This window comes from Mchenga conophoros, linkage group LG15 (assembly GCF_057382185.1).
Source record: "Mchenga conophoros isolate Kocher_MC1m ecotype Shallow Benthic linkage group LG15, M_conophoros_male_GT1.1, whole genome shotgun sequence".
Lineage (NCBI taxonomy): Eukaryota > Metazoa > Chordata > Actinopteri > Cichliformes > Cichlidae > Mchenga > Mchenga conophoros.
Genome location: NC_140540.1, coordinates 39,340,923 through 39,368,529, shown reverse-complemented (window position 1 = coordinate 39,368,529; position 27,607 = coordinate 39,340,923). Strand labels below are relative to the sequence as shown.

The window sequence follows — 27,607 nt, the reverse complement described above, 5'->3', positions numbered from 1 at the left end:
CCGTACGTTTGATCTTTTCAAGAGATGGAGTAAAATTATATTGATCATAGTGGACTGCACTGTGTTACTAATAAAATCCTGGCACTTTGGTTTTGAAGGTGGAATCTAAGGTAGTGCACACAAATGTATTGATGCCTATCTCGAAATTAAACATTTTGAGGTAATTCTCAAAGTCTGTTGTGCTTTAATGTGATATATAAATAAACTTGACTAATGTTCTGTAAAATAAACGAAATAGTGTTTCATAAAGCTGAAACGAGAAATGCACTGGAGAGTAAATAGCTCTATTTTTCCTACACCACATAAAGGCAACACGAGTCGGAATACGGCTGAAACCAGGTGGGTGTGTTTAAGGTTGTGTCACATGATTCTGTTGCTAGGCTGTTAGCTGGTGGCTTCTCCATCTGATGTTAGTGCAGTCTATTACCTCCTTACCCTAAACTATGCTATTATACACAAATCGTTTTCAGGCGACAGCGATTTGCGCATATACAGCGAAAATTTTAACAAGCAAACCCTGATTAATTCTCTTGATGTGTGTGCTGAAAAATCATCGCTGTAGTGGCTACTCAACGACCCACATCTAGGCACGTTGCTGGCTAGCTTAGCACCCGTTTTAGGCGGGATGTCAACAGGTTTCCGTAGTGTTAGTCTTAGTTTTATCTTTCAAAACGTGAGGAGGCAATTTAGTAAATGAGACAGAAGCTGCCACTTAAACCGAGGAGATCTCAGGACAGCTTACTCCCTGGATAAGCTGATATGGTTGAACCACAGAGATCAAGAACATGAGACAGGCAAGTGGATGCACTTCTGTGTTTTATTTTGTATCATTGGAGTTAGAGTTGGTGTTTACATTGAATATAATCACTGTTTGCCCAACAACAATATTTAATTTGATTTATTTTCTTTATGTAATGCACTGATCCAAAGAATAACATGTTAAAATCAAGACACTCGCATAGATGAGCACAGAATTACTAGCCCCTATATGAAAGATTTTGCCTTTTTAAGTATTTCCTAAGTGCTGTTAAACAGGACAAGGAATGTTTAGCAGATTTTCCAAGCACCCTAGTTTTATTTGGGATGTCTACATGATCTTACTTTAACAAACAACTACCGGGGTCAAAATTAATAGCTCCTTTGATGATAATAGTCTTTTTTTTGGTGGTAATAGTGTGTTGTAGTTTTCAACAATCCCAGCCTATTCTTCTCTTTGGTGAGTTTCTAGATTTTGATGGTCTTTTGGCATGGACTTTGGTCTTCAGTTCAACCCACAGGCTTTGTGCAGACCAGCCTGTAATGTTTACTTCGGTGCTCTAGTTTCTTCTCACCTGACACGCTTCTACTATGCATAATCTTTCTTCGGGTTATTCTTAGTACACTTCAGTCTGTCTTAAGGATATCTGTTCATCCGAAGTCAAGTTTTTCTTAATCTTCAACCATGCAGTCCAATTCCTTTGCAGGGTTCTGCTGATTTTCTTCTTTGAGAATACAATTCCCAACTTGGCTAAGTCATTCACTCGTGCCTTGGCAGTTGTTCTGGGGTCTTTAGACACATCTCTCACTTGTTCTCTTTCCAGAGTCTTTGAAACCTTTCACAGGCTGCCAGGCTTGTTCTGTACTCTGTGACTCTCTTTGAATTTTTTGATGCAACTTCTCACTTTTCTGTTTCTTCGCAGTTGAAAACACTGTGATAACTTTGTGTATCCATCTCCTGCTTTGTGGGCATAAACAATTCTTTTTCTAAATTATAAACTGATTTTGTTTGTTTTTGGCGTGATGCTTTCTCAACTGACAGCACTGTTGTGTCACATTGAAAGACAAGCCTCAGTTTGAGCATTACAAAGTTAAAGCACAGCAGTGGTTTGTGGTATGGTCAGTTTTTCAGGGGGCTAATATTATTGAAATATAATAATGCCGCCCAACACCGACTCTACTCTGGATCTTGCTGCATATCCCAGGATTGGAATAGCAGTGCTCAAGCGTCTTGAGGCGACTGTTGTTGTGATTTGGTGCTATATAATTAAAAATTAAATTAAAATGAAAAACATTCAAAGATGAATTTATAAGACCATGGAAATAAGATCTTTTAATGGCTTAGCCAGAATAGATCATCAATCTTAATGCTTCACTTAGATTTGGCTGATAGGTGATATTTAGTTTCATGGTCCACGCCAAAGCTTAAAACTAAAGCAGATGTTTGTTTTTGTTACTCTTGCAGGAGAATGTGGAAAATCTATGAAATCAAAGATCATGAAATGCTGAAAATCTTCCCACTCACGCTCCCGTTCTCATGACGCCAGCAGGGAGTTATGGGCTTCTTAAGGGTAGTAGCCAGAATCATGGGTAGGATCAGTACATTCAGGTCCTATCAGCTGGTGCTTCTCCTGGCTGCTGCACTCGCTGTTGTAGCTTTTTACTACTTTGGCTCAGAGAGACAGAATTTCTCCAGCACCACAAAGAGGATCAAGCAGACCCAGGCCAGTCACAACACCAACAGAAACGATGCAGACCTCACCGTGGACACCAGGCTCTCGCACCCGGACGAGCCAAAGGAGCAAGGATGGGAAGAGCGAGGTGTAGAAGAAGACGGCGACGCTTTGACGTCCAGGAAAGCGGACAGTGAGGCTGGTTACCAACATTACCATGTGCTAATGATGTTCACCAAAGTGGACAAGAGCCGGAGCTTGCAGGATAAATTCCGAGTGGCCATGCTGTCCATGGTAAAACACGGACACTTCTTGGAAGGAGAGGTGTTGGTTCTCCACTTTGTGAGTGACCAGGCCAGCCAAGAACTGGGCAAGAGGATGCTGCTGGAGCTTTTCCTTGACACAACGTTTAAATACGAGGTATTTCTCGACACTCACTCCAGTAAATGCCGTTAACTTATTTATTAGTGTTTCTGACCAAGTATCTATTTATTTTGACATATTAGTTTGTTAATAACAAAACAAAGGAGTAAGTGATTTATGCAGTTAAACACTTGACAGACTGTGTTCAGCTTGATTTATATTTCTAAGATATCTCTATTTCTAATGGGGAGGGAAAAATATGTTTATGTAAATTCTTCTTGTGGGTAGCAGATCCTATTTTTAGAGCCCAAAATGCTCATGATCCACACACACTTTCTGGGATGGTATTTATATTTTTGCACTGAATGAGTGAGAAGGGTTTTTTTTTGTTTTTTTTTAAAGGGAGCTTCTGATAGAAATGTCTAACTTTTGTAACACCTTGACTAATCACTAAATAGAACTGGTGCGCTTCCTGTGAAGCTACTTGACCTTTTAATCAAAAATCCTTCCGTTTAAGAAACACATTGGCTGTACTTGCTATTTACAGTTGAAACACAGGGGGGCAGTGTTTTCCTGCCAAGCTGATGCCTCACACATGGGAATATCCCTCCCTTATTGTGTTCTTCCTGCCAAAAAACAGGATTATTTCCCCCCTCTTGTGCTCTTTCTGTTACATGCATATTTTACCCACTTTCTCCTGTTTTGTATTTCTCACAGAGCACACCATCATAAACTGGCTTACAAACTACAATCTCCCTTTTCAGATCTTCCTCGACAGGCAGGGCCTCCTTTCTCAGGAATGTCTCATCTTATAAAACCTCTGCTGTGGATGTTCCACTGCTCTTTTATCTTAGGCTGATCGCATTCCTGCTGGGATTGGTCAGGGATCTGCTCGGCTTGGGATCTTGGCAGTTTAGTGGCTGCAGGCTGGATCGGATCCCGTTCAAATGATTCTTTTGCAATCAGACCGTACTCAGACTTTTCTAGTGGACAAGTTTTACTATGCAGAGCTAAGTCCTCAGAGGACTGCTGCATGGATATTAGAAAAATGTTGTGTCAAAAACCCATTTTTGGTTATATTTGCTTAAAGCATTAGCAGGGACTTGGTCAGACAAGAGTTCCTCTGTGTTGGTGCGGAAATGCTAAACCTGACTTGTGGGTATTTTCTTTTCCTTTTGCATTTACTATTTCTGTCACAGTTCTATGTCCTTCTTACTGTACAGATCCACTTTTGTGCAAAAGTCTTGAGCCACCACTCATATCTTTATATTTGGGTAGGAAAATGGGTGCACGGATTCATTGAAACATGTGCAAACACACATGGAAGTACAGCATAGAAGGGGAAAAACAATTCTAATGAGCTTCAAAGTCAGTATTTGTTCGATCTTCAAAGCAGCCTGAAATCACTTGGGTGAGTTGTCTGCCCATTTCTGTAAGTAGACTTCAGGCTTCTAAAGGACATTCAGAGTTCTTCTTTGTTCTGCTCCCTGTCAAAATGACCCCGCACTGCTTCAATAATGTTAAGGTCTGTGCTCTGCGGAGGCCAATCGATGACTGATGTGTTTTTCTCTCCATGTTTGCTTTTATTACATTAGCAGTGTGTTGGGGATCGTTGTCACGCTGAAAACTAAAGTTGCCAATCTGAGACTTCACAGATGATTTTGAATGGTGGAGCAAAGTCTGACTGCACTTTTCTGCATTCACGATTCCATCACTTTTTGACAAGATCCCCAAAACCTTCGCTTGAAATGCAGCTCCACTGTTGTACCTCTCTCCTGACCTCCTGGTTTTCAGTCCAGTTCTTGTGTAATTTGACGTATTTCAGCCTTTTCCTCCTGTTCCTTTCATTACAGCCACCCTTCCACTGAGACTGTTTGTGATCAGGCTTTAGTAAACAGTAGATGGATCGACTAAGCACCAGATCCATCTCTCAGGTCCTGTTTCAGGTCTTTTCTGCTTTGTTTTTTTCCCTTTTAGACATGACTTTCAGATACTGTTCATCTGCTGTGCACAGATTTTCAGGCCAGCCACCTCTTCCCCAAATCTGCAATTATCTCAAACATCTCTGGCTTGCCACGTATGCTTCATGCTCCTCTCTCCCCTGGTTTCCTCTCAGTATGCTCTCACGTGAAGACGTTTCTGTACTTTCTGTACTGCAGTGCCCTCTCACCTTTAGTCTGATGTAAACACATCTTGACAGTGCTTTATGTTGTTGTTGTTGTTGTTTTTTTAATCCAAGCTACACGCTCCATACATTCAAAGTCGTTTTTTTTTTCTCATCAGTCTCATAATATCATTCCAGACCAGCAATTTAAAAAAACAAAACGTTTCTAGATCATGAATCATAAAACTGCCTTCTGCCGTCACCGCCACGAGTACAGCCGCTGTCTCTCCTGCTTAGAGACAGCGGCAGAAACGTATACCAGCAGTTTAGATGGGACAGAGACTCCTCGGGGTCTGACAAGGGCAGTGTTGACATCCTTGTCTGCTCATCTTGAGGCTCATTCCTGTTAATGATTTAACTTTAAGGAGCACGAGGATTAGATGAGTATGTATTTTAGGCTACATTGCTTCCCAGCAGCAGCACATTAAATGGCCCACTTGACATTTGCAGCAGAGAGACTGCAGAGTCACGCTGCCTAGAGGTTACGCACTTTACTCCCTAACCATATTTCATGGAACTCACTTGAGCAGTGTCTCATGCAGTGCTAACAGCTCACGGGAATTAAGCAGTGTTGTGATATAATTCCTGGGTTAATATCTGCGTCCTAATGGCAGTGTTTTTGTGTCAGAGCCATTGTACAATGTGTTAGTATTCTGCAGCTGATAAGAGGACATAAAAGGCAATAACAAGTCGCTCAGGAGGATCTAGGAAACACAAGATCAACTCATAACATGGATTTAATAAAACTCAAGAAGGCTTTTTGAGGTCACTGATTTCTATTTATCCTGTAAAGTTCAGGTTCAAGGACGAGGTTAATGTCTCATATTCCTGAAGTTAATGTCATACTGACAGAGACTTTTGTGTCCACATTATTAAATCCACTTTGTAAGCATCCATCCTCCATGTTTATGTTACATATGTTCATCATTTCTCTAGCTTTTCATTCAAAAACATGTTATTGCTCATTAAGTAAGTGCAAAGTCCGAATCTTTTCAAGCTCTGTGCTCTCTGAAGGGAGCGCTGCTCAAGTCAGGCCACAGAAGTCAAAAAAGGAACTTTTGCTCAGTCCTGGCACGCCTTCAAAAGCAACACGGCGGCTGCCAAACATGTCCAGCCTTTCAAGTTCACTGCTAATATTACTCGATCAACTGATATTTTAAAACATCAGAGCTCGAATGATGTGCTCGAGTTTCTCTGCTTGGTTTTTGTCGGTCAAACAAAAGTGAAAACTCTCTGGCTTTCCATTTATGTGCCACAGGTAAGATTTTATGAGTCAGAGTGTCAGAATAAACATACACAACAGTGTGAAGTTTTGGGGCTTTGAAAGTTGGAACTGGGTGTGTTGCAAAAATAACTACTGTTCATTAAACCAGGACACAGTATTTTAGTACTTTCACATAAGCCTGCACTGGGAATTGATAAGGTTTCCCTGTACCAATATAGATTACCTGGGACGTTTTATGACCTTTTTTCTTTCCTTTTCTTCACAAATCCACCTGAACAATACATTTAACCCCTTAACTCTTTACCTCCTGAAAGCCTCTCGGCCTTCTAAGGCTACGTCCACACTAGCCCGGATAGATTTGAAAACGCTCCGCGTCCACACTGTTTTCAGTCGTTTTCAGAGTTGTGCGTTCACATTGACAGTGAGGTATTGTGGCAACACCACTAACCTCGTCAAACACCTCAGAGTAAATCATATCACAGAATATGATGAGCTTATGTGGAGGCGAACCGAAGAGGAGGAGTGGACAGGGACAGGTGCTGATAGGGCGAGACAGACGTCTCTCACAGAGTCCTTTAGTGCTGCAGGCAGGCAACATGCTCAAATAGTGCACAACTTCAGGTTTTTTATCTCTATAGGATTATTCTGCATCATTAAGCTATAAGAGCAAGTAATGTAATCATTATGATGCCATATTATTATTATTACAATTACATAATGCAGTTTATATATTGTATTATTAAATACAATGAAACATTAAGTGTTTGTACAGAGTATCGGTATCGGATCAGTATCATCGATACCACCCTGGATTTTACTTGGTATCGGATCGAAAAGGAAATCAGTGGTATCGCACATCACTAATGTGTGAAACGCAAGAAGATTCGACCTGCCTCATTTCTGTCTGCCACTTATTTACTTTCCGGCTCTTTGAAGCGTCGCGGCAGAATGTCGAGGAAAAGCAGCGAGTTTTTAAAATGGACTAACAATGAGGTGGAGTTGTTGCTGCGAGTAACACGAAAGTACAAAGTTGCAAAAGCGAGTGAGAATTAAAGAATTTGAAGAAAAGCTATCTGGAGCACGTACAGACTGATATTAATCTTTAATAGGGCTAAACAACTGCTGTATAACGCCCTCTGCTATCTTAGTTTAATTGGTCACATGACTGCATCATGTTTTAGAAAGTCTGCGTTTTTGCTGTCCACACTGCAACGTGAAAGCACCGTTTCCAAATGTATGCGTTTTCAAGAGCGTTTTCAAAACGCTGCGTTTTCCATCAGCCAAAACACCGTCTCAGTGTGGACGGGAGGCCAAAACGGAGAGAAAACCCAGAAACTATACTAATGGACTAAAACTACGTCTTTGATGTATGCTGTGGTGTCAGAGCTCGTCTTTAAGGGTACAGGGGAGGTCATCAAATATCGTCTGTATGTTGAAAACAGTTAAACCTTTAATTCCTTTAGTGGGAAAAACACCATACAGCTCCTTTAATCTGTGACCTCAGTGAATGCTGATAGATTTAAGGTCTCAGTCAATGCTTTCATGTTGTATTCAATGTAATTGTAACTGTAAATTATGATGGGGGAGGCTTTAGGGCAGGGCTACCTTAGGATGTATTATTTATTTGCTCAGTCCTATCCTTGTTTTGCTCTGTTCAGCTTTAAAACGGCAAGTTATCGACAGATGAAATGTTCTGCCTGAAGCTTTAAGATTTCAGTTTTATTTATATCGTCAGCTCACAACAACAGTCGCCTCAAGGCTTTTTATATTGTAGGGTGAAGAGACTACAATATTAGAGAGAATAGAAAACGCCAACAATCAGGGGAGACTCTGAGCAAGCAATTGGCAACAATAGGAAGGAAAAACTCCCTTTTAACAGGAAGAAACCTCTAACGGGACATCATGGGAGAGAGCTGAAATTGCTAATTGAATCATTTAATCATTAATCATGATAAAATGCAAAAGTATAAACACAAAGAGAGAGAAAAGAGGTGAGTAAAGAAGCACTCAGTAGCTCGTTGGAAGTCCCCTAGCTTCCTAAGCCTGTTGCAGTATAACTAAGGGATGGTTCAGGGTCACCTGATGCAGTCTTAACTATATCTGCTATCAAAGAGGATCATTTTAAGTCTAATCTTGTAAGAGAGTGTTGTTTCCTAAATCCAAACTGGGAGCCTGTTTCATTTTTTTTTAAAGAGAGAAAAAAAGGACCTGATATCTGAAGTCTCTGCTTACTATTCTACTTTAAAAACCTCTATGCACGTCGTCTAACCCTGCAGTGCACAAGTCCCGGTAATTGCAACGGGTTAAGACTTCTTTTCGCCACACTGACACGTGTCTGGCCTTAACAGAAAGTAGCCCAGCCCAAATCGACTTACTTATTTTTCCTCCTGCAAGAACACTTTAATGATAATCACTACTTAGTGTATTTTTTTTAAATCCTCTTGCCCTAATCTGTAGAGATATCTACTGTACAAGATGTTGTGGGATTTGAAGCTTGCAGAGGCAGCATGAAGGGAAACTTGGGCATAAGAAGGCAGCACCTAATGGAATTTGGGTCGTGGACTGGTGCAGCTGTTTGCAGCCATCGTCTGAACTGAAATCACCAAAACGGAAAGATTTCAGCAGAACTTCCATAGTGGAGTCAGCGTTACTTCATTGGGTCATTCTAATAGGCAGGTTCTTCATTACTTTACTTCACATTAGCTCAAGTCCAGATCTTCTGCTTAGAAAATATCCCATGCACCCCTGATCCTTATCACAGTGCATAGCTCAGCATTGCTCACTGCTTCAAGTATTTGTCATAATTTAGTCCAAATAGCTTAGTGTGCTGTAAATGGATTTCAGTATGACATAAACATTTGAGTAGACAGTTACCGACACGGTAAGCGGGGGAAGTTAAAGGTGATGAGCTCACTAAACCTGTCCAATGCAGACAGTGGCCTCAAGCTGCACCAGTTGTTGAAAACGATATTATTTTCCCAGCTTTCTTTCACGACTCAATTTTGTTCATATTTTCCTGCAGGTGGTGTTTCATGACGTCGTGGCTCTGACTCAGAAGCTCTTCCCTATTGTGGAAGCCATGCAGAAGCATTTCAGCGCTGGCTCCGGAGCCTATTACAGCGACGCCATCTTCTTTCTGTCCGTAGCTATGCATCACATCATGCCTGAAAGTAAGACGTGGAACATTTTATCCCATTTAGTCCCTTTAGTTCTTATCCTATCTGACAGCAACCGTCGCCTCAGTTATTACTTTGTTCCTTTGCTTGAGGAGAGAAATGTACATAACAGATCATGTTTCACATATAGAGCCGCAAGCTGTTGTTGACGGGTGACGATATGTCAGAAAAGTCTGCGTTAGTTCTCTGGCGTACCGAGCTTTAAATAAACTCAGTCACTCACTTCTTTAATTTGCTGGTGCGCAGCTGGAAAAAAGCAGGTTGGGCAGGTATCTCACATGCACGTGGCATGCTGCAGAGGCCCTGGGGAGTGAGGAAGGAAGGATGTGCTCTGTCATTACTGTCCATACCGGTGCCTCCTGTGTGGGTGCTGACTGTGGGCAGAGATCTCTTCTGTTGTGCACTGTTGTGGATCACTTCAATGGATGTGCAGCATGGGGCATGCAGTAGAGATCAACAATAGAGAACAGCTTACATTTTTCAAATGTTTTCAACGTTACTCCGTATTCCAGTTTAAATTTATCCTAACATGAACAAGAGGGATGAAGCTGAAGCGTGTTCAGCTTGATGGTTGGTGATGGCAGTTGTTCAGGTGAAAGCTTGAAGAGATGAGCCTTTAAGTAATTTTAAGAGACGTCATTCATCCAACTGTCTAATTGTTAGACTGCTCAAACTTTAAAGCGAATAATTCAAATAACAAATAAAATCTCGCTGGAGATCGTGTCCTTAAAGCGCTTATTGATCAACCATGTGTTGCACGTCTGCTCTGTGTGCCCACGTGGTCACACATTTCTATTTAAAGAATGCTTTTATCTAGAAAGGGCATAATGTGGTAGTTTTGGGACAGGTGGGGGTGAGAGTATGTGATGCACAAAGCTACAGCAGGGTTGTTTTCTAGGCACCAGTCTTTGATGTAACTGTTTCTCTCATCACTGCGTGAGATAAGCAGCAGACAAAGAAGCTTCTGATTAGTGGCACAAGTGTGAAGGATGGACGTTTTGTCAGATTTGTTGCTGTTTTCAAAAGAGAATTCATGGAGGAAATTGTCAGCACTGTTACGCTTTCCTGTACACAGTCTGAATATGAAAATGTTTCATCAGCGCATATGAGAAATGCAAAATGTTTTTGAGGTCCTTATGTTAATTTTTATTAATTGAGGTACAGGTTACGCCACACTGATGCTACAGTAGAGTAGCATAACATAAAGAATTCATGAGGACATCAAAACCATGTAAGTGTAGCATGCAGGTCATTAAATGTCTTGAAAACAGATCTATGTATTCTCTGTCCTTTGAGAATAGGCGAGAAATAAAATTGCACAATGGAAAGCTGTTAATTAATGACAAGGTTCCTAAACACTTGTTCTGTTTAGGGGAAAGGTGTTACGTGCTTTTGTGTCCCCTCGAGAGGTAAACGTGCTGCTACTTGAGTCTCTGCTGCGACCTCGTCTTTTGTTTTCCACACAGGGTTAAAGTGACACTGTTAATGTGCGAACCGCTTTGAAAAAGTGACAAAGATGATAACTGAATCCCAGGAAGAAGCAGCGGTTTTGTTGAAAACTGTGATTTTGAGTCACCTCTCATTTGCTTATATTTTGCTTCCAAGATGCCAGATGTCATTTTTTTCAAGTGGTCTTGAGAGATGGTTTTCCAGTTTTTCTTTGTTTTAGGCAGCAGCCTATTGCAAGAACATTTCTTTAGTTGAATCTATAACAATTGAAAACGATAACACAGTTTGACAGGCTTAAACTGGTATTTTTGCACCAACAAGGTAACTCCCAACGAGCTCTCAGCCAAAAACCTGGCACATCTCAGCGTGTTGTACAATGTGTCCTTAAAAAATTTGAGGAAACTGGACAAGGGGAGAATAAAAGAAGCGGCAAGCCCGAAAAACGACCTACACCAGATGAACAGTATCTAAAAGTCATGTCATTAAGAAACATGTAAAAATCTAGCAAAGACCTGACACAGGGTCACACATATCGATGACAGTTTTAGTAGGGTTAAGGTTGTGTCTGTATACCTACCTGCCAGTGAAATCACACATTTTAATGTGTGCAGGTTTTCTGATTTGTAATAATGCTGCTCAGTTTCAGTGAATTGTTTGGTGTCTTGAAGGCGTCTTAATTGAACCCAGGTGGAGCCTAGCTGGTTGTATTATCACACTGAACAACACCAGAAACTCTGTGTTCAAGTAACTGACTTGAGTATCCTCAGCACGGGTTAAGGTTTGAGTTCATCAATCTAGCTAACATGTTAACCTTATTAGCGTCATACTGGCAGAGAGTAACTTTCAGGAATTTGTTTCAAGTCTACAGTTTTGCCGTTTGCAAGCCTAAAATACTGTCACTTAGACTTAATAAAGTTTGTGAACGCAGTACAGCTGCTTTCTGTTGTCCTGTTTTTCCATTTTATTTTTATTGTTTGTGACTGTAGGACCTCGTTGTTTGGAGTAAACCGTTTATATTGAATCAGGAAACGTACTTTTGGTGGCATTTTCTAGTGAATCTTGGTAAAAGCAGAAAACAGCGTCTCATACGAATAGACTAACATCAAGGCTATTATTACAGCTTAATGAGGTTGACCCACTTTCTTACTTTAAAAATAAATAAATATATATCATGTTAGGTAACAATGTCTCTGTTGTTTTGTTGCTGTGCCTGAGTTTGACCAGATCTGACCAGAGCCTCAGGCAGGCTCTAAGCCACACTAATGACATTATTCCTGCAGTAAATAAGTGAAAGCAGCACCCACACACCTGGCCCAGATTGACCTCAACTCACATATTTTCCACATAACAATATTTTTTTGTTTAACTGTTTGGGGGGGGAAAGAGTTTTGTATTTTGATCATACGGGGATGGATTCTTTTCAAAAGATTATTTATGTAGAGAAAATTAAATTGAAATAAACAAACAATGTAGAAGTTTCCTACTATTTTTATATGAGTGCGTTTAATTTATGTTTCATATCTTAGACATAAAGATACCGTTAAAGATGCCTTCAGTCTGTTTGGAGATTAGTACATACAAGTTTAAGAAATTAATTAATTTAATAATTAAGAGAGGTTTTCAACAAAAATACAACAAATCTCGTCCTCATCTCTAAATCAAACTAAGCAAATGCACATAAAAGTTTCATTGAAGTTTTGACTTATGTGTACACTGACCGCTTTCAAACTTGAAGTACCCTATTTTTGGGGCTATAAGGTGAACTTAAAATCCTGTAATTTTCTCCAAAATCGACAGTGTGCCTTATGTATGAATTCTGGTTGTGCTTACTGACGTCGAATCGATTTTATGTGGTACACAGCGTTAAAAAATCTGTCAAAAATGTTTTGGTACGACTTTGGTGAGCTATGAAGCCGCATGGCTTAGAGGATTACGGCTACAGTAGTCAGGAGCCTCGCAGAGTCATCTGGGTCCTAAACTCCGTCTCTTCAGGTCCCAAAGTCAAATCAACACTGCGGCATCACTGAGAATTAAAAACTGTCTAAATTCTTTCATCTTTAATAAAATGATCAGCATTGCTGCTTTACCAGGTGTAACAATTAAGTTTAACATCCAGGCATCCATGAAAACAGAATTTATTAAATGTAACTGCGTTAGAAGTTAGCAGGAAGTTAGCTCGCTAGTTTCCACCTAAACATGATATAGCATGTTCTGACTGAGAGATTTCTGAAACAGTTCAAACGTACAGCTCTGCTATCATTTCCAACATAAATGAAGACAGGAAACTAAACAGCAGTGACGTTTGTAGGGTTACTGAAGTTGGGCTAGCTGGTATATAATGATGTGCTCCTCATACATGCCAACTCTCCTGATTTTTCCGGGAGAATCCCGAATTTCAGTGCCCCTCACGAAAATCTCCCGGAGCCACCATTCTCCCAAAATTTCTCCTGATTTTCCACCCGGACAACAAAAATGAAAAACCATATCCCAGTATTCATAGCGCGGCCTAGCCAAGTCCAGTCTCCAACAATGGCGGCAGCTACTTAGTTTTAATATTACTCTTATTTCTCGTTCTGGGTCGCAAAAAAACTTTTAACATATTTTCAGGCGAGAATGTAGCTGTGTAAACTTCAAATATCTGAGCATTAATGAATCAATGGTACAGAAGTGGAGGAAGCAAGAAGAATGAGATGAGTAAAGTTTGATCTGTTTCTTTATTTCCCAAGAGCTGCCTTTGGGACCAACATGGACTTAATCCATGTTGGTTGGATAAACCATACATTTAGGTTTAGATGTAGAGGGGGAAAAAGACGATGTCAAGTTTATTTGTGTAGCACATTTAAACACAACAGATGTTGACCTAAGTGAGAACAACAATCACTATGACAATTAGGGGAGGAAAAAAGGAATTACAAATCAGCACAAGAACATAGTTTGTTTAATTAAAAGAAGGATGAAAGCATAATTATAAATAATTAAAGATAATAATAGGGCTGGGCCATATCATACCGTTCACGGTAATACCGGTATAATGTTGGGCAACGATAAGAAAATGAAATATCGCGATAGAATATGGGTAAAACGCACATGCGCAGTGCCTTTGTTTTCATACGCACATGGCGGAAAAAGCACGGCGGCAACGGAGAATGTGGAGGGCGAAAGCGGCTCGTTGAATGAAACAGATGAACCAGAACTGGTTTGTAAAAATGCTGCAACTTCACTGGTGTGGAACTGGTTTAACTTTCATCCGTCAGATACACAACAAAGCACTATTTTTGGTAGCGCATGCTAGCGGGCCGTCGTTATTACCGTGTTGTTTGGAAAATACGGGGCATTTAAAATCAATCCTTTGACTTTTCTGGAAATCGACAAAGCCCCTTATAATCCCGTGTGCCTTATGTATGAATTCTGGTTGTGTTTACTGACCTCGAAACGATTTTATGTACACGGCGCTCGAGAATCTGTCAAATGTTTTAGTGCGACTTTGCTAAGCTACGAAGTCGCACCGCTTGATGGATTGTCGGAGCATTATGGCTATCGTAGGCGAGCATTACGTACTGTGCTTCAACATAATATTACTGTATTGTGTGTGTATAACCTCTTTTTAAGTTTTGTGGATATTATACATGGTTATGCTGAGGATATGTCGGCCAGTTTCCACTGGAAATGCCTTTTGGTTAAACTGTCAGCGAGGAATTTGCATTTGCACTGTAAAATGTTTATATAACTTTAATGCACATAAAGAACAGCTGCTTGTTTAAGTGAAAATACATTGATGTTTTTTTGGGGGGGGCGGGGGTTTGCACTAATAAAGTTGTGAAGTTGTAAAGTATTTTGTCTAGTGTCAATTATGTCGTCAGTCATATCGTTATCGCAAATTTTCAAATGTATATCGTGATAAATATTTTTGGTCATATCGCCCTGCTCTAGATAATAATATACAATAATAATATAAAGACGTACAGCAATGTAGGAGCTGCAACAGGGTTCTTTGTGTTATCATTACTCAAAAATGCAAAAAGATAAATGTTGATTTGAAAACATGCAGCTCCGCTTTCACCTTTAGAGGACTTTGTGTTGAGTTATTGGTCCAACATCAAACCCACCACATTACGATGTTGTAAGAACTGAAGGCCCTCTTCCTGTTACACTCACGCTCGTTAAGCCATGTTAGTACAAACAAACAGCGCTGACCACGCAGAGATTACGCTTCCTAGCCCCTCTGTGTTGCCACAGCACATTCGGGCATTGTGATGTGCAGCTTCCTTGTTTGGAGAGCACAGAAAACAGGTTGCTGCCGCACTGCTGAGCCATCGTCTTTTCACGTCACTTGTTTTAACAGACAGAAGCACTTAAATATGTTTATGTGTGACCTAGCTGAGTTTTTCTAGTGACTTAAGCAACATTAAATAAATAAGGTCACTGTCTTTCATTGTACGACCGCATTAGTAAGACTGAGGAGACATTTAATCACCAGACATTTAAAAACGAGAATGATGTTCTGAAGTGTCCTGGATCTCAGAAAGTCGCCACATCTTTTCAGTCCATCGGCTTTAGATGTTGTTAACTCGACAGCCTGTAGGTGTTCATCGTTGACTTTACATCCGAAGTTGACACAAGTTTTCATCAGTTCATAATAACGTTGTGAGCACAGTGCCTCATTCCTGAGCATTTCCCATCCTTTCATCACTATGCCAACCAGAATAATATAGGAAGCTGAAACAATGAACTGATGAGGGCTCGAATATCCTGGTTACTGTTATTACAGGTTCTTTCCCAGACCACAAGATGCAGTGTTAAGCATTTACTCTGCATGCTACGCCACTGTGTTCACGTTTCGTCATATTCCTCTCCACATTTTCTTCTCGTGCATGTTTCTCATTTCTAGGTCAGTGCTAACATTGCACAGAGAGAGGCCAAACGAGCCACCTCGGAGCAAAACCTCTGTCAGTGTCTGCTCTTATTTCCTCTAACTCGGTATTCCTGGAAGGGCCAGTTCTCTCACTAAATGTTGTTATCCAAGCTGAATGATGTGCTAGTGGTCACGGAAATGGATCCTTCAGGGAGATTTTACTCAGAAGTACATTTTCTTGGGATCATTTTTAAAATAGACAATCTATTTCCATTATCTGTTCAACTTAGTCTCTGCATTTATCCTCTGTGTTTCCATTTCAGGTCTGACGCGCATAGTGCAGCTTGACTTGGACCTGAAGTACAGGACCAACATCAGGGACCTTTTTCAGGAGTTTCACCGGTTTCCTCCAGGAGCAGTTATAGGGATCACCAGAGAGATGCAGCCAGTATACAGGTAAGCAGTGCAGACCTACAGAGCACCTACTAGGGAAATCTGAACCTGCCAGTCGTTGGAAGCTTCAGACTGACACCAGTCTGCTGCATCTTGACATGCACATGAATAAAAGTGAGGCTCTCTGCTTTTAACTTCGGCGCTCTTGCTTTCAAGTGTTCGCTCAATACGTCAGTATAATTTCCGGCTCAGGCTAGATCAAAGGCTACCATCTGTCATGAGGAGAGACTCGACTGCTGGGCTTTGACTTTTGGCGAGAAAGCATCCTCACTTTGTTTTTAAATTGTGCCAAAGTAAAATTCAGGTGTCAGTCTGACAAAAACAAATTACACCCTCTTTCAATTCAAAGGTTTTGTATGTCTGGATGTAATAAAGAAATTCATCTGTTCCTAGCAGGTCTAAAAATGTGATAACTACAGCCTCAGATTAACAGTGGCACACAGCATATACTATATTGTGTCAGTATGTATTTAACAAAGAGCATATAAGAAGGTCATAAACGGCTAAGTGCACTTGATTAATTGAGAAGTTTTGTCAGTTTTCTGGTCTGGAGCGTTCAGGTGTGTCTTTAACACAGTGCCAGTGAGGAAAGACGTCAGCAGTGATGTTAGAGAAGCAATTGTTGCTGCTCATCAATCTGGGAAGGGTCATAAGGCCAGTTCCAAACAATTCGTCCATTATTCTACAGTGAGAATGACTATTCTCAAGTGCAAAGCATTTAACACTCCTTCCCAGGAGTGGACGTGCCAGCAAATTCACCCCGAGGTGAGACCACGATGCTCATGAAACTGCAAAAATCCCAGAGCTGCATCTCAGACTCTACAGGCCTCATTCAACATGTTAGATTAGTGTGGCTTGTTTGGATGGGTTGCAAAAGGAAAGCTTCTTCTTGCTAAAATGGGGCGACCGTGGCTCAGGGGCTTGGGAAGCACATCTGTAACCGGAAGGTCGCCGGTTCGATAGTGGCATTGCAAAGCGTTTTGGGTGCCTTGAAAAGCGCTATATAAATCCAATCCATTATTATTATTATTATTATTATTATTATTATTATTATAAAAACAACACGGCAGCACGGCGTAGGTTTGCAAAGCTGCATCTAAATGGACCACAAGACATCTGGAATAATGTCGTTTGGATAGATGAGAGTGTGAGAGGTCCCGGGTTCGAATCCCGGGCCGCACGGCTGTGACAAAAACCCAGAGGTGCATAGGAATGTTCCAAACTATTTTATTATTTTTTTATTTCATGTTAAGTTGAACCTGGCTGAAATAGTGTGTTGGGACCAAAAGAGAGCAGCGCATAAACAAATGCAGGTAAACCTCAATGAACTGAAAGGGCACCGTCAAGAGGAGTGGACCAAAACTCTTCAACAATAATGTGAGACACTGAAAGTCATACAGAAAGCAACGAGACCCCAAACTTCCTCAGTTGTCGGAGGTGGTACAGGCGCTGCCTAGCCTTTTCGGACTGGACCTGAATGTGGACAGACCATGTCAGATCTGAGGAGATGTGGACACGTATGGATACATATCAATGTCTGTTTTATATGTGTTTTGGTCACCAGTACCACTTTCGACCGATAGTGTGACATTAACATGATTTAATCCACTGGCCTGACAAAAAGTAAGGGAAAGGGAGAGAAATAGAAAGTAGAGAGAGAAGACAGGAAGCAGGAAGTTCATCTTCATCTGCTAATTCTTCTGTCAAATGAAGTATAAAGTCCCTGAAGGTGACAAGCAACCCTTGAATTGATCGGGATCGTGCATACATACGTTTGTAAGTGGTGTAAGTGTACATACCACATTTTTAATGAAATATTAATAACCAGTTGAAACGCTGTACAAATCTCAGTCGCTCTTGTTGACCCCAGATGGATTTCAGCCTTTTTGCGCCTCACATGCATGCTCACAGTTGGTGTCTCTCACAGTTGCTAAGTGAGAAGGAACATCAGAGGTCTGGTGTCCAGACTGATTCACAGGAACCTAAACGCTGTGTGTCTTTCTCAGATACAAGCACAAATGAAAAAGTTGCAATGCAGCCTGTAACAGGAAATTAAGCAGCCTTTCTGATTGTAGTTTCAGGATTTTCATGCGAAATGAAACACTGGGATTGTGAAATATCGACATGAGGCGAAATTCCTGCAGAATCTGAAATTAATTTGAATTTGATTTATGAAACTGCATCCTTTTCAGGGTTTTGGAAAAAGACATCTCTGTTATGTGTTTGGCAGCTATGGAAGAAATTAACTTCATTTACTGGAGACAAACACAGTTTAAGGGGAAATGCTTTGAGGGGAAATGAGGCTCTCATATCTGCAGAGACTCATATTTCACCTCTGTCGTGCCAGCATCATCCTAATGCGCTTAACTTATTTGCATCGTTTCCAAGTAGTGTTGCTAGTTTATTATTTTCATATTGTCATCTGGACTTGAAACTTGAACCTCGAGCACTTGTTGCATATCTGGTATTTATTAAGGGTGTATTGGACTTTACCTCAGCTGAACCAATCAGACCGGCTACCCAGGTCTTAACTATACCTCGATTTAAAGGTTCACGTTAATAGATTTGTTTCTAGAAGCATGTTTCACCATTCAGCAAGGCTTGGTACTAATATGTCATTTATCTTTTCTCCAACTATGAAGAAAAGACAAATTCCCCAACACTGAAATCTGAAAACTAAACCCACTGATTGACAGTCCAATGAGATACACAAGAAACAGCAGGTGAACTGAAGAGAAATAACACAGTTCATAAATAATTGTTGTCACTTCACAGCGAAGATTCAGAAAACGATTTAAAAAACAAATACAAGAAAAAAATCTTTGTGGAGAAGGAAAAAGAAGCGTTTTTCACTGGGAATAAAACGATCAGTCAAACCAGCAGGGGTCCTTTTGAAAGCACCCGTATACAGAAATTCAAATGGAAATTTTTGGAGAGTTTTTACAGTGAAAAGGGCTCCACATGTGGTAACAGGCCTTTACTACGTTAGTCAAATGGTTTAGAGGTCTGGCGGACTGTCCCTAAATACTCTGTCCGATCTAAAATCTGGTTTGTTGTAAAGTTTATGAGATGATGTCAGTGTTACAAGCTGTGTTGTCAAACCTGCTGATAGAGGAATGTCCTAGATTGTGACTTTACACTTGCTCCGATTTATAAGTCAGATTTATAACTGGCTTAAAATGAGATTCTGCAAGTGGCATAACTATGAGGTCAGACTTAGAAGGCCAAGTTATGACAACTATGGTGAAAATGTTGTTTTGAGTCTCTCATGCCAGAATAATAATTGAGGATTTGGCAGGAACCACGATGAGTCACCTGTTAAGAAGTGCTCTCGTCCTGCAATTCATATTTATCTCCTGTCTCTCTCTCAGAACTGCCAGGAGTAAACAAACTGTTCATCACTCACACTCAGAATCCAGCAACACGCCAGTTTGATTCATACAGTACAAAACTCTGAGTGCCCTCGTTAGGCAGTGGAAATTTATTAAATCCTCTTGGACATGAGGATCCAGCGCTCCGATGTGGCGCTCCAGATTGAATCTCTTTCCTCCCGTCATCCTCGGCTCTGCAAACATGTTTTTAAAACACTGCCTTAAATGCTCATTATATTTTATTAACATACAAAGGCGTTAAAATAAGCTGATGTGGTAACAGATGTCTGGTCAGGTTCTCTGTCTTTTCAGCATTCCTTTATTGGCTTTCTTACCGTTGCATTTCTGAACTTTATGAATGAAAGGCTCATAGGTGCATCTATTCGAAACCTTGGATGAGTTTGAATCTCAGTGACCTCGGCCTCAAGGTCAGAGTAAGTTTTCTGAAACTGTTGTGAATGCAATAACTTGAGAACAAACCAACATAGTAAGTGTGTCTGCTGGGAGGGTGATGGGTAGCTGCATTGCCATACTTATGAGGGGTTGCCAGTATTTAACGTACTCACTGGTGTCTGCACCCACAGAAGTGAAACTGAGCTGCACGCTAATAAATCTTAAAAATGGTTACTTTTAGTGGAACATATGAAGGAGAGAAGACTTCAGTGTATACACAGTGATAGGAAAACCTGACAAATGCATGGATACATTGACGAAATACCAGCTGTTGCATAGCCTAATGAGCAAGCAAGCCTATAATTACTTTGTTTCAGAAAGGTACAAGCTTTGTGCTAATCACTGCTGCTGCTGCTGCACTACTGCATATTACTATCAAACTGACCAATCACAGTTGTTGAGGTCTGTGTTTCTGCAAAGGGTAATTATATTTCTGTGAAGATTCACATCAAGCTCTGTACACTGATTTAGTCATTGTGTGTGTGTGTGTGTGTGTGTGTGTGTGTGTGTGTGTGTGTGTGTGTGTGTGTGTGTGTGTGTGTGTGTGTGTGTACACACAGGTAAACAAGGGCCCCCGATTTTCAGGCTCTTTGTTCCTCAGCTGATTTTTTTTCCCCAGTTTTCTCCAAGATAATAAAACAAACACACCAGGTCCGTTTAGACTACTTCACTGTTTTCCACTCCAGTGCAGCATCAAAACAGGACGTCACTGTGTGTGTGCTTGTGTGTTTGTGTCGATGTCTGTGTGTGTGAGATAGTGAGACTCAATGAGCCAAGTCCAGGTGGGAAGTTTCATGCAGGAGCAGCTGCTATACTGGTACAAACACGGGCAGGTGGTTTCCTGTGGGCTCTTGAAGATTGTGTGCTAATAAAACAATTAATCAAAAAGTGTTTAATTTTAGAAAGAAGCCAAATAAGGATAACAAGTCACAGGTTTGCTTTCTTTGCACTATTTTTAAACCCTTCACTAAGGTGGCTGTAGACAGGAGGTAGAGCAGGTCACCTACTGATCGGAAGGTTGGTGGTTCGGTTCCTGGCTCCTCCAGTCTGCATGTCAAGTATCCTTGGGCAAGATACTAACCCCAACTTGCTCTCCGATGCATCCATCGGAGTATGAATGTCGTTAGAAAGCACTATGTGTAGATAAAGTGCTTGTGAGAATGGGTGTGATTTGGTGAATGAGGCATGTTGTATAGAGCGCTTTGAGTGCTCCGTGAGAGTAGAAAAGCGCTATATAAGAATCAGTCCATTTACCAATTTTTTCCAGCAATTTCTCAGGCTTTTCTTTAGACATGGCTTACACATCGTACACAGAGTGCTTGTGTATGATAAAGTACAGGAAATCTTGTCAACGTGAAGTTACAGATTAAGATTTCAAGTGCACGTGATATTGAAGGCGACAAGTGTGATATTAATATCGTCTTCTCTGCAATGCCTGTGCATTAATCTTATCACTAACCCCTAATAACTCACGCCAACCAAAGTTAAATTCCTCTGTAGCGAATGCGTTTCTATGGCCACATTTATATGTTGTTTGTAATGCTTTGTTTGCTCTCAGGATTTGATTGATGCTTGCTTGTCATGTGTGTTGGAGAAGTGCCATCAGTGGAAAAGCAGTGTTTGTGTGTGCATGCTAATCAGTAAATCTGGTGTCTCTGTTCTTCCCAGTGGTTTACCAACACTGGGAATCCCCACTAATGTCCTCCTGTGGGCCTGGACAGGCTTATTCAGCAGCAGAATACCAAGAAATCGTATATCAACTTACGTTTTTCCACATTAAGCTCAGTGTCTGTCTCTGCACTGACATGTGACTCACTCACTCTTGCAGTTTGTGGGGGTTAAAAGCACATTCCCCGAGCTGCAATTGATTTTTCTCCTCTTTCCTTTTTAAAGGAAATTTGAAAGTGTTGACAGCGGTTAGCTTTTGCGTCACTGAAATTCTGGAGGATATTGCTGAAGCCACTGGCTGAGATCAATAGAAAATACAGAGATTCAAGTTTTTATTGTTTTTCTTTCTCTTTTTTTGTTTCGAGGATTTGTTTTTGTTCCAATTGCAGCGACAGGTCAGGACCAGTGTAATGTCAGGATGCATGATCCAAATTAAATAAGTAGCACTGACTCTGCACCCCAAAAGAAAGAAGCCTTTTATTTAATTACATTTAACCCAGACTGAGTGAACATTGGAGAAGCCTATCCGTTATCTGTTTGTCATCTCTGCATGCTGTCCTGTTAATTGGCCTCTAGCTAATGGACTTGATAATATTTAAATTTTTGAGACTTGCTATTAGCGAGGCAGAGTGCACGTCCTCTTTTCCTGTGCCGAGCAGAGAGAGGGCTCTCAGCTCACACTGCGTTTTGGTGCTAATGGACCGAGCATTATGCAGGAGAATACATCCTCCCACCAGCCACACTGAGAGCACATCCTGCCCCTGAAAAATTCATTATTGGAAGAAATGCCCCGTGCCTCTTCCCTTGCAGCTGTCGTCGTAATGTTTTAAAACCCCGGAGACATGCTTACATAAGTGTCACAGCCACGGGCGCACACAATGAGCAGCGAGGGAATTGCTCTCTTTAAGCTTTGTGTTTTGAGGCTCCATTGTGTGATGCATCCCACATGTTTCCCCTTTTTGCTGTAAGATGATACCGAATGCTTAATATGAAATAATGACTAATGTAGCACGGACACTGAGACACTTTGTCATTGATCTTAATAAAATTAGATTTTGCATCTGGCGGTCAGCATCATCATCAAGAACAGCGAGTCTACCATGATGCCTTCATTCAGTCAACAGAATTGCCAAACGTTGTTTAACATGACGGTGTTAAATGACTTTAATCATGCTTTTTAATGACTCTATTCTAAAATTAAGCTCTTTATCATCTCTTCTATTAAAGCGTCTCTTTTGCATCCATCCTGGAATTTTAATGTGTTTTTGTGTATCCCAACTACAGACGAAAAGGGCCGGACTTTTCATTTGCACAGCCCAGACTCCCTTCTGTCGGTTAGCACATTTTTTGCAGTTATCAGAAACCAGGCTGTTTCATATTCTGAAGAAGCAGAAGCATGCATTTGGAGGGGATGGCAGCACAGACTGCCCTTGTCACCAGCTACTGCTTTTCATTCTTTCACAAGTGAGAGAGACACTTGATTTGAAAGGTTGGCAGTGAAAATTCAAGGCAGGAGAGGACGGAGGTGTGAAGAGTATGAGCCCTAATCTGAGCTAGTGAGCTTATTTGCTCACTTTGAGTGAATGTGGTGTGAGTGTGCTGGTACAAAGCCAGAGAAAGTCTTTGTGTCACAGCATGGAGAGCCATTCTCTATTATTTGCTCAGTTTTCTAACCTTCTCCAAACGTAGAGCGGAACGTTTCATTAAAGTTTAAAGGGCTTTTCTTGGGAATATGCCTTGCCAGTGCCCGGTTAGACTCCATTAACATTGCGTATCATAGATTCTAAAAGGTGCTTGGATGCTTAAAAATATTCCTCAGAGATTTTTTTTTCTCCCACGTTGACATGATTGCATCGCACAGTTGCTGCAGATTGGTTGGCTACACGTCCATGATGCGAATTTCCTGTTCCCCCACATCCCAAAGGTACCCTGCTGGACTGAGATCTGGTGACTGTAGAGGTCATTTGAGTGCAGTGAACTCACTGTCACGTTCAAGAAACCAGTTTGAGATGTTTTGTGACATGTGGCATGTTATTCTGCTGGAAGCAGCCATCAAAAGATGCGTACGCCGCCACCACCGAATCGTTAACACTACGCAGAATGGATCTATGCTTTCATGGTGTTTGCCAGCTTCTGACCCTGCTGTCTACCCTCAGTTTCTTGTTCTTCGCTGACAGCTAAGAACAGGGAAATTTTGACTAATATTAGCTTCACATAAACTCTGGAATGCATTTTTGTCCAAAAAAAGGACGGTGTCCTGTTGCCTTATTTGTCATGTCTGTAACTAGTAAGATAGAAGTCATACATTACTGGCCATCATGATGCTGAAGAAAATGCAATTTATTGTTCTTAATGTATTTTACTCAGTACTTACTTACTTACTTACTTACTTACTTACTTACTTACTTACTCCCTCAGAGCAGCAAAACAGAAAAGTAAATGTTCCCTGACTTCACCATGTTTACTCTGGATGCATCTCAGTGCACGTACATCGTGCAGTGCACGTAGACACAGTGAATGTCTTTAAAATGATAAATACTCCACAGGGGCCCCAAGTCCCCAGTCACTAACCACCACACTCTATAAAACTGTGAGGATAAGCTACAGCTGCCAAATATAGGTCAGCAATAATACGAAAGTGTGACTCAGAATCTCCTGCTCCCACAAGATTTGATCAAACTGCACACACACAGAGAAAGACAAATGCATACTGTGTATGATTTTTATTTATTCTTTTTCATTTTTTTGCCGCCCACATGCATTTATTTATCCAAAAAGTCAGCAGAGCAGAAATTAAATGAGTGGTTAATTTTGTTTTCTGTTTCTGCGTTACTATTTCATCTACTGTAGCTTTCCTCCTCTGTGGCCCAAACTAAGAATAAGCTGTATCTGTGTGTACGTGTGCACAAGCAAGCAAGTAAGAGCACATTTCCATTCATCCTCGTCTTCAGTTGGCACGAAACATCTTCGCACCAGCTGTCAGTACACAGAAGGAGCATTTTGTACTTTCTTGAAGCAAACACTTCATCCCCACCCCCACTCCCTAAAAATAAAAATGGTACAAGCAGCAGCATAAAAATCCTGATCTCCCTAAATTTGATAGGGACGCCTAAACCACAGCAATAGTTTTCCTGACAAATGCATGAGGGAAAGAAAAGGTCATGACTACTTATGTTTCTTCTTCAAATGAAGTCATCAGTTTATTCATCAGTCTGAAAAAAGGCAACTTTCCCTTACCTCCAACCCTTCATATTCAACCTAGTGTTTTGACTGTTACACACATTTTGCCCAAATGCACTTCGACATGCAGACCCATCCTTATTCTGGCACCTCTTCTTTTTTCCTCAGGCACACTTTCTGGCAGTACCGGAAGGAGAACCCTCAGACCAGAGTCGGGGAACCTCCTCCTGACGGCCTCCCGGGCTTCAACAGCGGTGTGATGTTGTTGGACCTAGGTGCTATGAGGTCCTCGGCTCTTTACAATAAGCTGTTGGAGCCCAGCAATGTGGCCAAACTAGCAGACCAGTATCGCTTTAGAGGCCACCTGGGTGATCAAGACTTCTTTACCATGATCGGAATGGAGCATCCTGAACTGTTTTACTCCTTGGCGTGTGGCTGGAACCGGCAGCTGTGCACCTGGTGGAGGGATCACGGATACGGAGACATATTTCAGTTGTATTATCGCTGCGATGGACCTGTCTATATCTATCATGGGAACTGTAACACCCCTATACCAGACGACTGAGGTTTACACTGGCTTGATACTACAACTGTTTTCATTTTATGGCAGTTCCCTTTTGTGACCGCAGTCAGATATCTTGCCCCCTGCTGGCCAAGGGGACCCCACCCCCCAACAAGATGTGGTGTTTGTGGAAGTTGTTTTAGCACAGGTCGCCATTATGAGTGAAAACAGCTCTGCATTACAGTCGTACAGAGTAGTGTATTAACAGGAGGTTGTTTTTTCCGGTACTACACACATGACATTATGATGTAATGTATACAGGTCCATGTGGGATTTGAGCCCGTCACTGCAGAAGGATTTTACTGCTCTTTCATGTTCCGCAAACGCATAAACTTGTTTGCTAGTTTGGATGTGACTTAGACCCCAGCCACACAGGCGTACAGACTGGTGTGTGGCAACCAGCGGTCGTGAGGGAGCTGTGAAGGAGTTGTGAGTGGTTGCTTGAAAAATAATTGCTAAAGCACGAGTCACACAGGCTGGGAACCTTTGGGAAAACTGTATTCCTCTCCTGGTTGGCAAAAACCTTGGAATTGCTTTGGCTGGTAGCATATTGGCCTGAGCTGCAGTGACAACATGAAAGGTGCGCCACACTTTTCCAGATTTTACTGCAGCTCTGCTAGTAGTTAGCGAGTGTTTGCAGACAGCATCATGTAAGTACGGGCAACTGTGGAAATCTGCGAGCAACCAAAGCAATCACTGTGAGGTTTTTGGTGCGTTTCCTTCTATGAAACAGAGCTCACACAGCAAGAGCCAGCCACTTCCAGGAGTCAGCTGCCAACTCGTTGGGGAATATATGTTTCCCTAGCAACTGCATCCAATGTGGCAGACAGCTCTTGAGCAGTGCAATAATGATGTCACAGGAGAAGCATCTTTTATTTCTGTGGAGAGAAAAAATTGCAGTGTTGACGTTTGATTTAGGTTTATTGTTTATATATTTACAGTTTCAGTTTATGTGTTTAACAAACTTAAAAACAAGAGCATCAAGTACACCAAGTAGTGTACAGTATTTAACGCAGTAACTCCCAAATCACTAACTGATGTTGAAATATTAATGCAGTGAAGCAAATGCGTAGACCGACCTCGGCTCGCTTCATTCTCCGACACGTCGAGTTTTCAGTGTCCCAAGTTCAGCCTACATCACACCGTAGCAGGTGAGGGCTAATCTCTGTCAATTACTTGTATTTTTTCTTTCTTGCAACCAGAGGGATCGCTCTTCGTGGACTTTGTGGGTCAGCCACAGCTCTTTTCAAACACGTCTTTACAGGTAGAAAAGCAGAAGTGAGTGGGTGGGGGGAGACAGCAGAGAGCTGGCCACAGGGATTGGAGAGATAACGATTAACAATGACGACACTGAAGGCTGTTGTTTGTGCCCCGTGTTTGCAGTGTAGCCGAGGCCAAACAGACCCACTTCATTCAGACACGTTTCTGAAGGAGCGTTGCGGCCAAAAGCGTGACTGCGGATGCTGACCCACTTTTCAGTTTTCTTGCTGTGCTCAATGAAGTCCTGCTCAGATTCAAAGAAATGTCAACACTCGATATTAATCAGAAACTTAATCGCTTTATGTAGCACTGAAGCACGCTGCCGAGGAGAAAATGAACCGTGGGATAAGACTATAAAAAGAATGTCTTCAGTTCTCAACACCTTATAGCTTTTTCTGTTTTACTACTAACAGAGCCAGTGGCTTTACTGGTTACATGATGATTACATTAGTTTTACTGGGATTGCCACTATCAGTGTACATCACTATCAGTTTCAGTGCATTACAGTGTTTAAAATGACATAAAATGGTTGATATTGATAATCTATCAGAAAGCATGTACAATTTTTTAAAGTACAGTCATGTACCAGAAAGGATGGATTATTAAAGGGAAGGATGAAACCATACGTTCCAGCTTGGTCTTATGGACCTCTGCCAACAGCTGTACTGTAAGTGTCATACAATACATCCATGTGATGGTTTGTGTGTGAACTAAAAACTTGTATATCAGTTTCTTGTTGGTACTCTGCTAACACATACAAACCTATTTGTGTCATCATCTAAAAAAATGTTATATGTGTATCGTCTAGAGATTCACTCACACAATTTCTGATTCCAGGTTATTTTTGTTTGTTTGTTGCCAATTCTGATTTTCTTTCTAAGAACTACACCTGACAGATTATAGAAAAATAAAGTTTTCTTTAATGCACCAATTACAGTTTGGAGTTACAGGACATGTTACTGAAACAATTGAAAATAAAATGCTTTATTGATATAAACAGAA

General features: G+C 41.2%; 1 protein-coding gene across 1 annotated transcript; it reads left to right on the top strand.

The window, feature by feature from the left end:
- Window positions 1-368: 368 nt before the first annotated feature.
- xxylt1 (xyloside xylosyltransferase 1) lies at window positions 369-27,607 on the top strand. Its single transcript, XM_085247355.1, has 5 exons — window positions 369-794; window positions 2,222-2,849; window positions 9,204-9,351; window positions 15,982-16,114; window positions 24,952-27,607. Exons 2-5 carry the CDS (start codon window positions 2,313-2,315, stop codon window positions 25,346-25,348), a joined length of 1,215 nt encoding a protein of 404 aa, XP_085103481.1. The 5' UTR covers window positions 369-794; window positions 2,222-2,312; the 3' UTR covers window positions 25,349-27,607.

Excerpts from the sequence above, each read along its gene's own strand:
- xxylt1 (XM_085247355.1), top strand. The coding sequence starts at position 2,313 with ATGGGCTTCTTAAGGGTAGTAGCCAGAATCATGGGTAGGATCAGTACA. Across the intron at positions 2,850-9,203 it reads ACACAACGTTTAAATACGAG|GTGGTGTTTCATGACGTCGT; the intron begins GTATTTCTCGAC and ends ATTTTCCTGCAG. Across the intron at positions 9,352-15,981 it reads GCATCACATCATGCCTGAAA|GTCTGACGCGCATAGTGCAG; the intron begins GTAAGACGTGGA and ends TTTCCATTTCAG.